The following is a 14,543-nucleotide window of genomic DNA, read 5'->3' as shown; positions in this document are numbered from 1 at the left end:
AGACTGTTCAACTTCCGCCCAGCATACATAAGGGGGATTACCAATAGACCCCTGGTTGTCTTCAAGAAGGCACTGACCAGCTAGGCTGTAGTTCGTACGTCAAATTGCGTGCGGCCAGCAGTAACAGCCTGATTGATCAGACCCTGATACACCACGAGGCCTGGTCTCAGACCGGGCCGCGGGGGCGTTGACACCCGAAACCCTCTCCAGGTATACTGCAGGTATACATACACACACATTTAATTTTAGAGATAATGACCACTGCCACATTCACGACCTATTAACATTAGTCAGCACATTTCAACACAACAGTATTTTCTTACCTAGAAGAAAAGATAACAAAACCAAGATATAAGAAAAAATTAAAGTATAAAAAAAAACAGCGGCTACAAAAGTGATGTAAAAAATATGTTGAGAGGTGACTTTCTCTCCCTGAGAGGAGCGCAGCTGGTGGTTCAACCTGACAAGTGCTACCTCTGCCTCGACACCTTCATGCACACCACAGTAAATGGTGCTACCACAACGTCAACACGCATCACAATAAATGTAAAAAGAAAAAAAAATGCTTATATTCTTCAGTTCACGCGCACACTCTACTGCTACATGATTTCTCTCATTATAATTATATATATATATATATATATATATATATATATATATATATATATATATATATATATATATATATATATATATATATATATATATATATATATATATATATATATATATATATATATATATGTATTATATATATATATATATATATATATATATATATATATATATATATATATATATATATATATATATATGTATATATATATATATATATATATATATATATATATATATATACATAATACATTATATATATATATATATATATATATATATATATATATATATATATATATATATATATATATATATATATATATATAATATATATAGGAGGGGTGTTAATGTTACTTTAAAAAACTGTAGTGTAAAGCACCCTTCTCGCAAAACAGTGATGGAGTGAATGATGGTGAAAGTTTTTCTTTTTCGGGCCACCCTGCCTTGGTGGGAATCGGCCAGTGTGATAATAAAAAATAAAAAAAAATATATATAATATTTTTATGGGGTCCACCTCTGGTGTAAATTGTGGGACTCTCAGCCTCGGAGAAGTGGATAAAAAAGCTTCAAGGAAGAATATTTGGATTTCTTCCTGAAGCCGTTTGAATATTCCACTTCCCCTACCACTACATCTTTTAATATACTATTTTTTAACCAATAGGAATATTTTATTACATAATATGGTACAGAAGATTTAAGAGATACATTGTTGATATAAAGGTGGCATATAAGGTACATGTTGTTACGTGTGTACCACCGATTATAAGGCGAAAATCTCATCCAGCTCCTCAGAGCTGGGGCGTGTGCCCAAAATACAGCAGGCATTACCCCTTTGAACAGCCGCACTGAGCCGCTGGAACAGAAAACTAGCTGTCCTGGGATCCCTAGTTACCCTGATGAGTCTTTTTCCCCAGCTCCTTAAGGAATTTAGATGCACTCTTTTTCCCATGAGCCAAGGGTCTCTGAGCCTATGGGAACAAACATATAATGATGGGCAAGTTCTCCATATTTTCTAGACTTTTGGGACTCCCTGAAGCTGGCAGCTGCCCCTCCTTCCTCCCTGGTGTATTGGAGATAGGTATCAGCCAAGGTAGATGCACATGTATAGTCCCACACCACCTGCTTCCCATCTGTCCAGGCTTGAAGGGTGATACCATCTGGAAGCTTCTGGCTGCCATCAGATCTGCATAGTTGGGGTGGCTCCCTTACTGCTGGGCATCCAGCTGTTGTGAGGCTCCTCTTGATAATGTTATTAACCTCCTCATAATATATAATACATATATATATATATATATATATATATATATATATATATATATATATATATATATATATATATATATAAATATATATAAATATATATAAATATATATATGTTGAGGAAGAAAGGGAGGTGGTAATTTCATGCACTGGTCAGGGAGGTATACCATCTTTTAGGAGTGAAGAAGAGCAGAATGTAAGTGTGGGGGAGGTACTTGAGGCATTACGTAGAATGAAAGGGGGTAAAGCAGCTGGAACTGATGGGATCATGACAGAAATGTTAAAAGCAGGGGATGATATAGTGTTGGAGTGGTTGGTACTTTTGTTTAATAAATGTATGAAAGAGGGGAAGGTGCCTAGGGATTGACGGAGAGCATGTATAATCCCTTTATATAAAGGGAAAGGGGACAAAAGAGATTGTAAAAATTATAGAGGAATAAGTTTATTGAGTATACCAGGAAAAGTGTATGGTAGGGTTATAATTGAAAGAATTAGAGGTAAGACAGAATGTAGGATTGCGGATGAGCAAGCAGGTTTCAGAGTGGGTAGGGGATGTGTAGATCAAGTGTTTACATTGAAGCATATATGTGAACAGTATTTCGATAAAGGTAGGGAAGTTTTTATTGCATTTATAGATTTAGAAAAGGCATATGATAGAGTGGATAGAGGAGCAATGTGGCAGATGTTACAAGTATATGGAATAGGTGGTAAGTTACTAAATGCTGTAAAGAGTTTTTATGAGGATAGTGAGGCTCAGGTTAGGGTGTGTAGAAGAGAGGGAGACTTCTTCCCGGTAAAAGTAGGTCTTAGACAGGGATGTGTTATGTCACCATGGTTGTTTAATATATTTATAGATGGGGTTGTAAAAGAAGTAAATGCTAGGGTGTTCGGGAGAGGGGTGGGATTAAATTATGGGGAATCAAATTCAAAATGGGAATTAACACAGTTACTTTTTGCTGATGATACTGTGCTTATGGGAGATTCTAAAGAAAAATTGCAAAGGTTAGTGGATGAGTTTGGGAATGTGTGTAAAGGTAGAAAGTTGAAAGTGAACATAGAAAAGAGTAAGGTGATGAGGGTATCAAATGATTTAGATAAAGAAAAATTGGATATCAAATTGGGGAGGAGGAGTATGGAAGAAGTGAATGTTTTCAGATACTTGGGAGTTGACGTGTCGGCGGATGGATTTATGAAGGATGAGGTTAATCATAGAATTGATGAGGGAAAAAAGGTGAGTGGTGCATTGAGGTATATGTGGAGTCAAAAAACGTTATCTATGGAGGCAAAGAAGGGAATGTATGAAAGTATAGTAGTACCAACACTCTTATATGGGTGTGAAGCTTGGGTGGTAAATGCAGCAGCGAGGAGATGGTTGGAGGCAGTGGAGATGTCCTGTCTAAGGGCAATGTGTGGTGTAAATATTATGCAGAAAATTCGGAGTGTGGAAATTAGGAAAAGGTGTGGAGTTAATAAAAGTATTAGTCAGAGGGCAGACGAGGGGTTGTTGAGGTGGTTTGGTCAGTTAGAGAGAATGGATCAAAGTAGAATGACATGGAAAGCATATAAATCTATAGGGGAAGGAAGACGAGGTAGGGGTCGTCCTCGAAAGGGTTGGAGAGAGGGGGTAAAGGAGGTTTTGTGGGAAAGGGGCTTGGACTTCCAGCAAGCGTGTGTGAGCATGTTAGGAGTGAATGGAGACGAATGGTACTTGAGACCTGACGATCTGTTGGAGTGTGAGCAGGGTAATATTTAGTGAAGGGATTCAGGGAAACCGGTTTTCATATAGTCGGACTTGAGTCCTGGAAATGGGAAGTACAATGCCTGCACTTTAAAGGAGGGGTTTGGGATATTGGCAGTTTGGAGGGATATGTTGTGTATCTTTATATGTATATGCTTCTAAACTGTTGTATTCTGAGCACCTCTGCAAAAACAGTGATTATGTGTGAGTGTGGTGAAAGTGTTGAATGATGAAAGTATTTTCTTTTTGGGGATTTTCTTTCTTTTTTGGGTCACCCTGCCTCGGTGGGAGACGGCCAACTTGTTAAAAAAAAATTAAATATATATATATATATATATATATATATATATATATATATATATATATATATATATATATATATATATATATATATATATATATCGTGCCGAATATGTAAAACTGGTCAATTAGCAAGAACTCATTTAAAATTAATGTTAATGCAAAAATTTTTAATTTTGCTCCAAAAGAATCTTAGAAAACTTACCTAACCTTATTATAACAAGAACAATTAATTTTAGCCTAACCCAACCAAATATATTTTAGATTTGTTTACAGTAATTTAATACTAAACAAACACAGCGAAATATATTTTTTTCGTTAGCTTCAGAATGATTTTGGCGAAATTACTGCATACACAAATTTTCGCTTGTCCTATATGGCAAGATGAGCGTTGCTATTTAAGCCAAGATCGAAAGTTCTGTCTATTCAGCACGACATATATATATATATATATATATATATATATATATATATATATATATATATATATATATATATATATATATATATATATAAACAGAACGAGAGAGAGGAAGAGTAATACAAGTCCATCAAGAAAACTGAGTATTTCGTCCTTACTCTCGAGACCCTCTTCTGTAGAGTAAGTGTAGAGAATCAAATGGCGGCTGCTGTTACAATGACATGATGAGGTCACATGTCACCTACCCAACGAGAGTAGGTGAATTGTGGGTCACCGCTATAGAGTGGAGGGTGTTAGTTTCTAAAAGCCATAATCAGTTGCTGCATCCTGTGTGCACTCCAGGGAAACGGTTGCAAGTTAGGAATATTACTGATGTAAATAGATTCAATCATGTACAGCTGCACTGTCAATGATGCTAGAAGCATCCCAGTGAATTTGACGATCCTTTAGTCGGCTCCTTAGCCAACTAAAGGGCATTCACCCTCAAAAATGCATATGTTAATAAGTTACATACCCGGTAATAATAAAAAAAAAACAGTAAACAGAAAATATAAACTGGCTCTCACTCCAGTAAACTATACAGTCATGCGCCGTAAATAACGACGTTTCGGTCAACGACGGACAGCATATACGATGGTTACCACCTTGCGCTGCCAACTGTATAAAAATATAGCACGTACAATTATTTACAGTACATAATTCTTGATAATGAAAATAAACAACTATGTTACTGGTTTATGTATTTACTATAATGTACTTTTTATCGTTATTCTCGAGTGCTTTTTCTGCTTATAAAACAATACTGTAAAACAGTATGGGGTGTTACGCTGGCAGCAGCCTCGTATTTCTCGTATTTACTGCCTCTCTTGATAGCATTATTTTCCCTTGTACTTGAAAAATAAAACAACTTCCTGCAGTATTCAGGACAGTAGCATGATGTATAGGTTTATAGACTAGGAACAATAGGCTATACCATATAGCCTAGGTGTGTAGCAGGCTATACTATCTAGGTTTGTGTAATTACACTCCATAAGGTTCGCACAACGACGAAATCATCTAACGACACATTTCTCAGGACGTATCCCCGTCGTTAAGCGATGCATGACTGTATAACCACGAAACAACGTCACTTCCAGAAACTCTCCCCCCCCCCCAAAAAAAAAATGCTCCGGTAAATATAAAACTGAAGAGAAGTAATTATACGCAGCTAGAACCATGTAAACAAGTTATAATTTAGACAAAAAAGAACAAATGTAACGAGTCATAGCGTCAAATACAGTTATAAAGAAGTCATTATGCTCCAGGGAGCGTATAAAGTTGTCTGGTAGTCATTGATGTTTTTAAGCTGAACCTGAACAACCACAGTGGGTAGGTATTTCCCAAGCTGTTGATTATTTATAAGCTGCGAGTTATTAAGCTCGATGGAGGAGGCATAACACACTGAGCTTGAAAGAAGAACTTGTTAAATAATGCTAACTCAACGATGTTTTACTAATACAAAGAGAATGTTTGCTCTGAGTGAGTATCTAGTAAAAGGGCAGAAAGAGAGGACGGTGTACACATATGTACACACACAGGGCCAGGAGCTATTAATCGACCTCTGCAACCACAATTAAGCGAGTACACACAAGGAAAGAGTGGACCTAGTAGCGACCAGCGAAAAGGCGGGGCCAGGAGCTGTGACTCAGCCCCTACAACCACAAATAAGCGAGCACACACACACACATCCTACCTCTACACCACAATACCATCAAACTGACGAAACAGTGAGTAGTCTGGTATGACCATGATGCCATACTTGAGTGCCCGTAGGAACACGCAACCTTAGGCCGCAGACATCACGGACTCCTCACCTCAGAGAGTATATCTAGTTGAGCACACTTTAGTAAGTACACCTAAGTACACTTGTATACGTACACCAAGGTGAATGTTAACACACAGGTGCTACTCTCGTACTGTCAGCTGTTCATCAAGATGCCCATAATACATTTAATAAATATGAATTTACACGAGAGAATAAACTGTCCAGTCACCTGTTTGTCTTGTTTTTACAAACATGCACTCATTCTCCTCTCACTCTGACTCGCCACTCTCATTCTCCACTCTAAACAGTATTCAAGGATTAAGGATGAAATTCCTACAAGTATTCTACAAATTATTATTATTATTATTCAAGAAAGTCAAATTCACACATGCCTACTCAGCGCTTCCCTGGGAGACGGGCAGAGTACGCGTCAAAGCAGATTGAAAATGAACTCTGCGTATATCTTGAGAGACAAGAAGATGTATCAAGTTATGGTGCCCAGCCATGAGATAATCGTAGGTGAGTCTGCTGTGACCGATGTATAGTTGAGACAATCATTTCCCACAACTGTCTCCGATGAAGTGAGAACGATCAGCAGCTCAAGTGTGGATAAAAAAAAAAAAAAAAAAAAAAAAAAGCTTACGAGTCAAAAATTTGACCAGCGATCTGGGGTCAGACAAACGATCAGGGGTCAGGTCCGAGGTCTTTCAAGATTGTGGGTCAAGACTGGTAATGCCGAAGTGGAATATTGGATTGAGGCCACAAACTGTAGATTAATCAGCAGCTTCCTTTTTCCGAGCATGAGTGAGTAAAGGAACCAAGCAAAACATGAATTTTATAATACACTGAAGATGAGATAAAACTAACGCTGAATACAACAGATAAGGACATTGTAGCAATATGGATAATTACATTGAGAATTGTAAATAATTCTGTTGTAGAACACTAGTCGACTGTTGCGATCGCCCTTTAAAAACATGATCAGGAAATATAACAGCACATCCTACCTCAGGAAAAAGCTAGACATCTTTACTGTACAATAAATCTGGCAGCCATAACAGTCTGGAATGACACGTCTCCATACAGGGAGGGAAAGCATGGTCCGTTGATCTCCCTCACCCCCCAGATATGCTGGGAAAGCACCTTCAGAATGCTTAGCGCCCGCTTTGAGCTTCTTTATATCTGAGGTCCATATAAGGCCCTGCTCAAAGATTCTGAAAATGTCCCCTACAGCTCATAGGAAGAATGGGGAGCAGGCTAATCTATGACTGGGAAAAACAGTAGCCAATAGTTGCAGACGACTCCGTGATGTTGTCCACTGCCACCTAAAGCCGTCGACAAGTCACTTGAAGAAATGCTGAGCAGTACACTGCAAGATCATCCTCATGCAAAGAAGCCTCGACTCCATCAGTGACAACACTGACTATACTTTTCATGGGTACTACTATATACAACATGTGGTCCTCAAAACGCTGCCCTGCGGGACTCCATGTTGTAGGGAAAACTCCCGAGAGTAGCACGGACCCTCGCCTTCAATAACCTGTTAGAAACTGTTGGAGAAATCTGAACAATTGGTTCTAAAGTCACAGTTATTGGAGATGGTGAATGCAAAACCTCCACGTTGTGGAGGTCAAAGAAAACTGTCAAATATGACGTTATCTTGAAATAACATTCAGGATGTCACAAACTAGTAGAACCAAGAAGTCAGTTGTGAGCCGGAGCTTTAGGCAACCAAACTGCACCGAAGAGACGCAGGCTTTCATCTTCAAGTACCAGTTCAGATGAATATTCAACATCTTTACCAACCTGGAGATGTAGATCGTCTGAGAGTTTGATCGGTAATTTGTATTTTTCTGGGTCCCGGCCTGGCTTTGGGTCTAGCCAGAACCACAAAGGTCAACTGTGGGGAAACACCACATTTGTTCAAATACATTTGAAAATACCCCATGGAAGGCACGAGAGAGGTGCCTCAGTACACAACAGACTACTTTCCCTGTTCCGTGGCAGGCGGGCTGACCAGGTGCATGATTTCCTTATCCCAGACAACAGATTACAAGGTTTCTTAGTGTTCTTCGCAATGGGCAGGTAAACCTTCAGGCCTGGAACTCTGAACTGCAGCACTTGATGCTACAGAAATAAATAATTCACAACCAAAAAAGCTGGTCATGTCGGAAGGAAACAACCTACAAAACAAGACTGAACAGATTTAACATCAACATTCTTATCAACATTACTGAAAGAGAGCTCACCGCTAGAATATCTATAAAGTAGCCCTCCAAAACAGGTAAATATCAGGGCCAGAAGCAGCAACACCCAGTTACTATGCCGAATTTGGCCCTGAGTCGCTGTCATAAATCATGTCTCTTCAGGTGTTGTCAGGAGCCGTTTCCACAGATAAACCTGGGGAATACCTGTACACACAAACGTTAATTAATGTGGAAGATATGAAGAGAGCAGAGCAGGAGTGCAGAAATAAAAAAAAGACTACTGGTTGGCCAATAAGAAAGAAACTGTAATGTTACTAATCCTCACACTGTACACCAGTGGGTGCCTCACTAAGAGTATTTGAGTATTTCAGGTAGTAATGGACGAAGGTGAACCACTTACAACGCCTAGAGTAGTACACTTTGAGTCACAAGTTCTGGATCCACAAGTGATTTCCAGTAATACTTTCGTCATAAGACAGCCGCTGGATGTACCATCCAATGGGCCACCATAATTTCCAAGCCACTGCGAGTGTTGCAGAGCACCTCACCACTCCAACTGATAAGAGAACATAATCACCCGAAACAAAATTTAATGAATGGGGAAAAATCCCATCTACACAAGGCAAATAAAGGAAGGAGGGAGGGAAGGTACTGGGTTCCTAAGTTAAGCTGCTCAAACCACAGCACCAGCTTAAGGTGACTCAGTATTAGGGGGTAATCTAATATAGGTAAAAATAATGCCAGGCCACATCTGGCTAATAAATGTATAAAGAAGATAAGCTCTGAAGGATACAAATGTTTGGTCATAGGAATGTGCACATCTGACCTGGCTGCTGTAGGCTGACGCCTAGACAGTGTCGATGTTTAAGTACCAGGGACATAAACAGGGATTTGAAGAGTTCATTTGTATCTGAGAGAAATCCGAGCGGTGGAGCACATTCCCGTACGAACTTGGAATGAGGAATATCAGGAAGCCTTTGGGAAAACAAGCAAGATCTTGAGCTAGATCATCTATTTCATCAACTACTTCATTCACTAGTGGCCTCATAACAGCCACCAAACAAAAAAGATTGCCAATTTGAGGATAATCAACGAAGATCACTTATTTGTTTCAGTGGGTTCAGTATTGAACCTTTAGGTTCAACTCTATCCTCACACACACACAGTTTTTAATACCACCCTGGAACAAGACATCCCATTCAGTGGTTGACCAGGTTTCCTTTTTTCACAGAGAGGTTGTAAGAGCTTATACGTCCCATTATACTGGAAGTTCAGTGTAGCAGAGAGAACACTGTGATCTAATGAACCTTCATATCTAAGTTTTCTATGTCTTCACATATATTGATGGGGAAGTGCTAAACCAGTGTATTTTTCTTTATCAATGACGACTGTATCAAGGTAGGAGCCACAGATATGGATAAAGAAATTTATCAAGATTTTCAAATTGAAAACTTTGATGAACTCATCCATGTCTCAGAAATGGATGAAATCAATAATTATAATTAGTTGATAGCTCTACTGCAGAAAAAGGGTGGCTGTGTTGTCCACGAATTGCTTAATTAGGGCTGCATCCCGCAAATTACCGCAATTAAGGTTTATACACTGCATACGTTAGTAATTTCTTAGACTTTATGTAGATCCTCAAGAATACGAGCTATAATGTGACCAACAATGATATCGGTGGACTTTGCATGCATAGTTTATAAAAAACAAACCTTCAGGAGAGGAACCTTATGACAACGTTTCTGTCCGTGCTGGACTACTGTCAAGTCACAACTTGAGAAGGCTCTTCTGGTACTTTGTTCTTTTGTACTTTTACTACTGCAACTACTACTAACGTACTTACTAACACTACTGTTACTGCTATGACCCCTTCTGCTACCTTTACACTGCTGCCGCTAATTTTACGTCCCTCACCACCACCACTACCTCCTACTACTACAACTACAACACCTTTTTAACCCTTCACCCTACCGTATTGTCTTCAGGCCTTCTCTGTTTTCCTCGAGTCGGTTGTAATTTTGACACTGATCCAGGACGGGCCGAAACGTCGTCATAAAGTTCCTTTCCTAAGTGTGGGTTTTTGGTGAATTGTTCCAGCCACAGTGTTGTGACACTTTATTTTTTGCATGTACAAAGTAAAAGAAAATAAATTGCAACATTACTGTGGTCCCCTTGAATCCTATCCATGTGTATCCAACAATACTAGTATGTCTACCTGAAGGGTGTTCCAGGGGCCAACGCCCCCGCGGCCCAGTCCTTGACCAGGCTTCCCGGTGGATCATGGCCTGATCAACCAGGCTGTTACTGCAGGTCGCACTTAATTCAACGTACAAACCACAGCCCGGCTGATAGGGCACTAATAGCTGACTATAAACACTATACATAATTATGTGGTCATCACTGGCACATAAAAGGTAATCTCTAACGCTTACTACAGATCAATACTACTGGCCAAATCTTGTTGGGTGTTTCTTCAGCTGATTGGTTGGACCAAACATTAAGTACCCAGGAATGGCACGGGAATGTTACTCTCAGGTAAATTTTATGTATCCAAGTGTTTATTTTGTAATCTTAAAAACTTTTAAGGAAAATAAAATTAGCTATGGTCCAGAATATTGACTTTTAAACACCGTACTAAGAGCATGCATTCTGGTTGATCAGACCCTGATCCCCCATGAGGCCTGGTCTCAGACCGGGCCGCGGGAGCGTTGATCCCCGAAACCCTCTCCAGGTAAACTCCAGGTAATGTAGAAACAGGGTGACTGTAAACGGGAAGTAGGGAAAGGGAGGAAACAGAGAGGAGCAGTGGGAGAAGGAAAATGGGAATTTTTTGTTGGGCACTTGCCGTTGATTTTGGAGAGTATAAAGGCCAGTTCGGCTGGGATCTCAAGGTGGTTCACCCCCGCCACGGAGCGCTGGACTCTCTCTTGCTCAGCCTGGTTCTGGCGCGCCTCCCTCTCTGCCCTCTGCTTGGCTAGTTCCTCCGCTTTCTTTCGTCTGGCCATCTCTTCCTGAAGGTGCACACAGAAACAGTGAGTGGAGTCTGGGGAAACAGTGAGTAGAGTCTGGGAAAACAGTGAGTGGAGTCTGGGAAAACAGTGAGTAGAGTCTGAGAAAACAGTGAGTGGAGTCTGGGAAAACAGTGAGTGGAGTCTGAGGAAACAGTAAGTGGAGTCTGGGGAAACAGTGAGTGGAGTCTGGGGAAACAGTGAGTGGAGTCTGGGGAAACAGTGAGTGGAGTCTGGGGAAACAGTGAGTGGAGTCTGGGGAAACAGTGAGTGGAGTCTGGGGAAACAGTGAGGGGAGTCTGGGGAAACAGTGAGGGGAGTCTGGGGAAACAGTGAGGGGAGTCTGGGGAAACAGCGAGTGGAGTCTGAGGAACGGTGAACACAGTGTGAGGGAACGTGAATGTTGCATGGGGAAACGGTGACCGGAGTCTGGGAAAACGAAGTGGATTTTGGTTAGGGAATGATGAGCATAGTCTAGAGTGATGGGAATAGTGAATTCGGTGATGGAAGACAGGAGGGAGTTCGGAGGGTGGATCATGGTGGAGGGAACAAGTGGATGTGTTGCGAGGATGGTACTGGACAGGTGAATGATAGACAATAGATGGGGTTGTCTTAAGTGGCATAGTTTATAAAACACCAGAAACGGTGAAAAAAGATATTCCCGAGTAAGACTTTTCAGTCCTGAGTAAGACTTTTCAGTCCTGAGTAAGACTTTTCAGTCCTGAGTAAGACTTTTCAGTCCTGAGTAAGACTTTTCAGTCCTGAGTAAGACTTTTCAGTCCTGAGTAAGACTTTTCAGTCCTGAGTAAGACTTTTCAGTCCTGAGTAAGACTTTCCAGTCCTGAGTAAGACTTTCCAGTCCTGAGTAAGACTTTCCAGTCCCGAGTACGACTTTCTAGGCCTGAGTAAGACTTTTCAGTCCTGAATAATACTTTCCAGCCCCGAGTAAGACTTTCCAGCCCCAAATAAGACTCCCACTCTGTTGTTTTAAGCCCTGACCTTGAGCATGATGAAGCGTATGCGCGTCCTCCTGCCTCTGGCCAGCGCCTGCGCCTTGATCACCGCCTGGCGCAAGGTGCGGTAGCGGCGGCGCGCCAGCCACATGCGCACCATCGCCTGCATCATGACTGCGCTGCGCTGCTGTGCACGATACCTGCGCAAGGGAGAGCACAGATAATTTGAATGATGGTAACAGTGGTGAGTGAGATGAAATAAGGTGGCGTCACGGGTGGTAGTGATGGTGGTGGTAGTGAAGATTCTGGATGGTAACAATTACGGTGGAAAATGGTGGCGATTATATCACCATACAAAACCTAAATCTCCCTCTGCCAGTCCTTCAACAGGAAAACCAACCTACTCTTACTTTTATTAAGCTACTACTACGACTACCGTGACCACCTTCAGTGTTCCTGCTCACCTCCTGCGAGCTAGGTATCCGCGGACGTGTCTCTGGAGGGTGATGACGGAGTGGGAGAGCCTCTTGTACCTCTCCTGCTCCAGCGTCTGCTCCAACGCCTCCCGCAGGAAGATCTTTGTGGTACCCAACTGGAAGGTGCCGCGGGAACCCCGAGACATGCGATCAAGTACCACCCGGCAGATCTCCTTCGACGGCGCTCCCTGTAGCAGCGAAGTATGCATATTTAGTCATAAGCAGCTGATTAGATATTTTAGATTTTTGCCACCGAAGTGGCTAGTTTATTGTTCACCCCGTATAAGTCCTGTGGACGGTAACGCAGATAAGCAACTAAGAAATGCATTGTGCAGTAGTATTTTATTTGCATATATGTAATGTGTGTTGTGCGTTTATAACGTACTACATATTATGAAATAAAGTATACTGATTGAGGAGTGGCAGGTAGGGAAGAGAGGAAATGTGAAATACTGAAGGTTCGATCCTCCGATCTCCGACACACACACCCGGTCATGCACCAAGTGTGGGAAGAGGAAAAGAAATAAAAAAAAAGAGGAAGAGATGTGAAAAATATAGTATTGTGAAAGATGTAATGTGGAGAAGGAAGAAAGCTGTGGGAGGCAAGAGAGACCAGCAGATATAATGGTAATGGAAGTACAAGTAAAGGGAAGTATTATGGATGGTAACGTAATGCATAAAAATCCTAACTCTTAATATACGGGTAGAGAGAGAGAGAGAGAGAGAGAGAGATAGTGTGTGTGTGTGTGTGTGTAATAATTTATTTGTTTTCAGTGACACCAGTGTTGCCTCACACCAAAGCATGCAATTTCTTGCACAAGGATCTGCCATTCCTTGCACCACACTTTTCCTCTCTAGTATCAGAGACGGCTCTCCCTCATACCAAAGCTCGTCTTCCCTTGCCCCAGCGTCTATCCCTTCTTGCGCCAGCTTTTATGAGCCACTCACCCTAGGTACCTGGCCGGGTACGAGGCATCGGTACCGCTCAGCGAAGAGGTTGAAGCGCATGCGTACAGGAAAGCCCTGCTGACGAATCTTTATAGTCTCCAGCATGCCAGAGTACCTGAGCTGCTCCAGCACGCATGGCATGTCCAACTTCAGTGGGGCTTTCTCGTTGTTGGGTTTAATGCAACGCACGAACCAGGGGTTGCACCTGTCAACATAAGAGCATAAAAATGGAGGAACACTGCAGCAGGTTCACTGGCCCATGCAAGGCAGGTCCTTGTCAAACCACTCATTCCCACCCACGTATTTATCCAAGTTTTTTTCCAGAGCTGCCCAAGAATTTGCTACAGTATTTCAGTTACTAATCAAACCCAGACCTTTTCATCGTATATTTATCCAGTCTCTTTTTAAAGAGATGGTAGAATGAAAAAATGAAAGTTTTTCTTATTATTAATAGTATACAATAACGACAAGTTAATGAATAAGACACACGTGCAATACTAGGGTATCTTTACTGCTGAAACGTTTCGCCTGCACAGCAGGCTTCCTCATACAATTACAGAGGTGGCTTTTATACTGGAAGTGGAGAAATCACCAGGAGGAAGTGGAGGAATCACAAGGAGGAAGTGGTGAACACACCAGGAAGAAGTGGCTGACCCACGAGGAGGAAGTGGCAGACCCACCAGGAGGAAATGGCAGACCCACCAGGAGGAAGTAGAGGAACCACCAGGAAGAAGTGGCAGAACCACCAAGAGGAAGTGGAGGAACTACCAGAAGGAGTGGAGGAACCACCAGAAGGAAGTAGAGGAA

General features: G+C 41.3%; 1 protein-coding gene across 7 annotated transcripts in view; it reads right to left on the bottom strand.

Annotated features, from left to right (window-relative positions):
* Positions 1–14,543, bottom strand: part of Myo10A (Myosin 10A) — a 255,381-nt gene that overhangs the window by 96,294 nt on the left and 144,544 nt on the right. For all 7 annotated transcript variants that reach the window (XM_053784837.2, XM_053784834.2, XM_053784836.2 and 4 more), the window contains 4 exons: positions 13,737–13,941; positions 12,777–12,976; positions 12,359–12,512; positions 11,197–11,362 (listed from right to left, as the gene is read on the bottom strand). In XM_053784837.2, the coding sequence (XP_053640812.1) occupies positions 11,197–11,362; positions 12,359–12,512; positions 12,777–12,976; positions 13,737–13,941 (725 nt within the window). The remainder of the gene's footprint in view (positions 1–11,196; positions 11,363–12,358; positions 12,513–12,776; positions 12,977–13,736; positions 13,942–14,543) is intronic.

The sequence above is a fragment of the Cherax quadricarinatus genome, chromosome 51 (genome assembly GCF_038502225.1).
Source record: "Cherax quadricarinatus isolate ZL_2023a chromosome 51, ASM3850222v1, whole genome shotgun sequence".
Taxonomy (NCBI): Eukaryota; Metazoa; Arthropoda; class Malacostraca; order Decapoda; family Parastacidae; genus Cherax; species Cherax quadricarinatus.
Note: the sequence above shows the minus strand (reverse complement) of the source record. Positions and strands in the feature narration are given on the sequence as shown.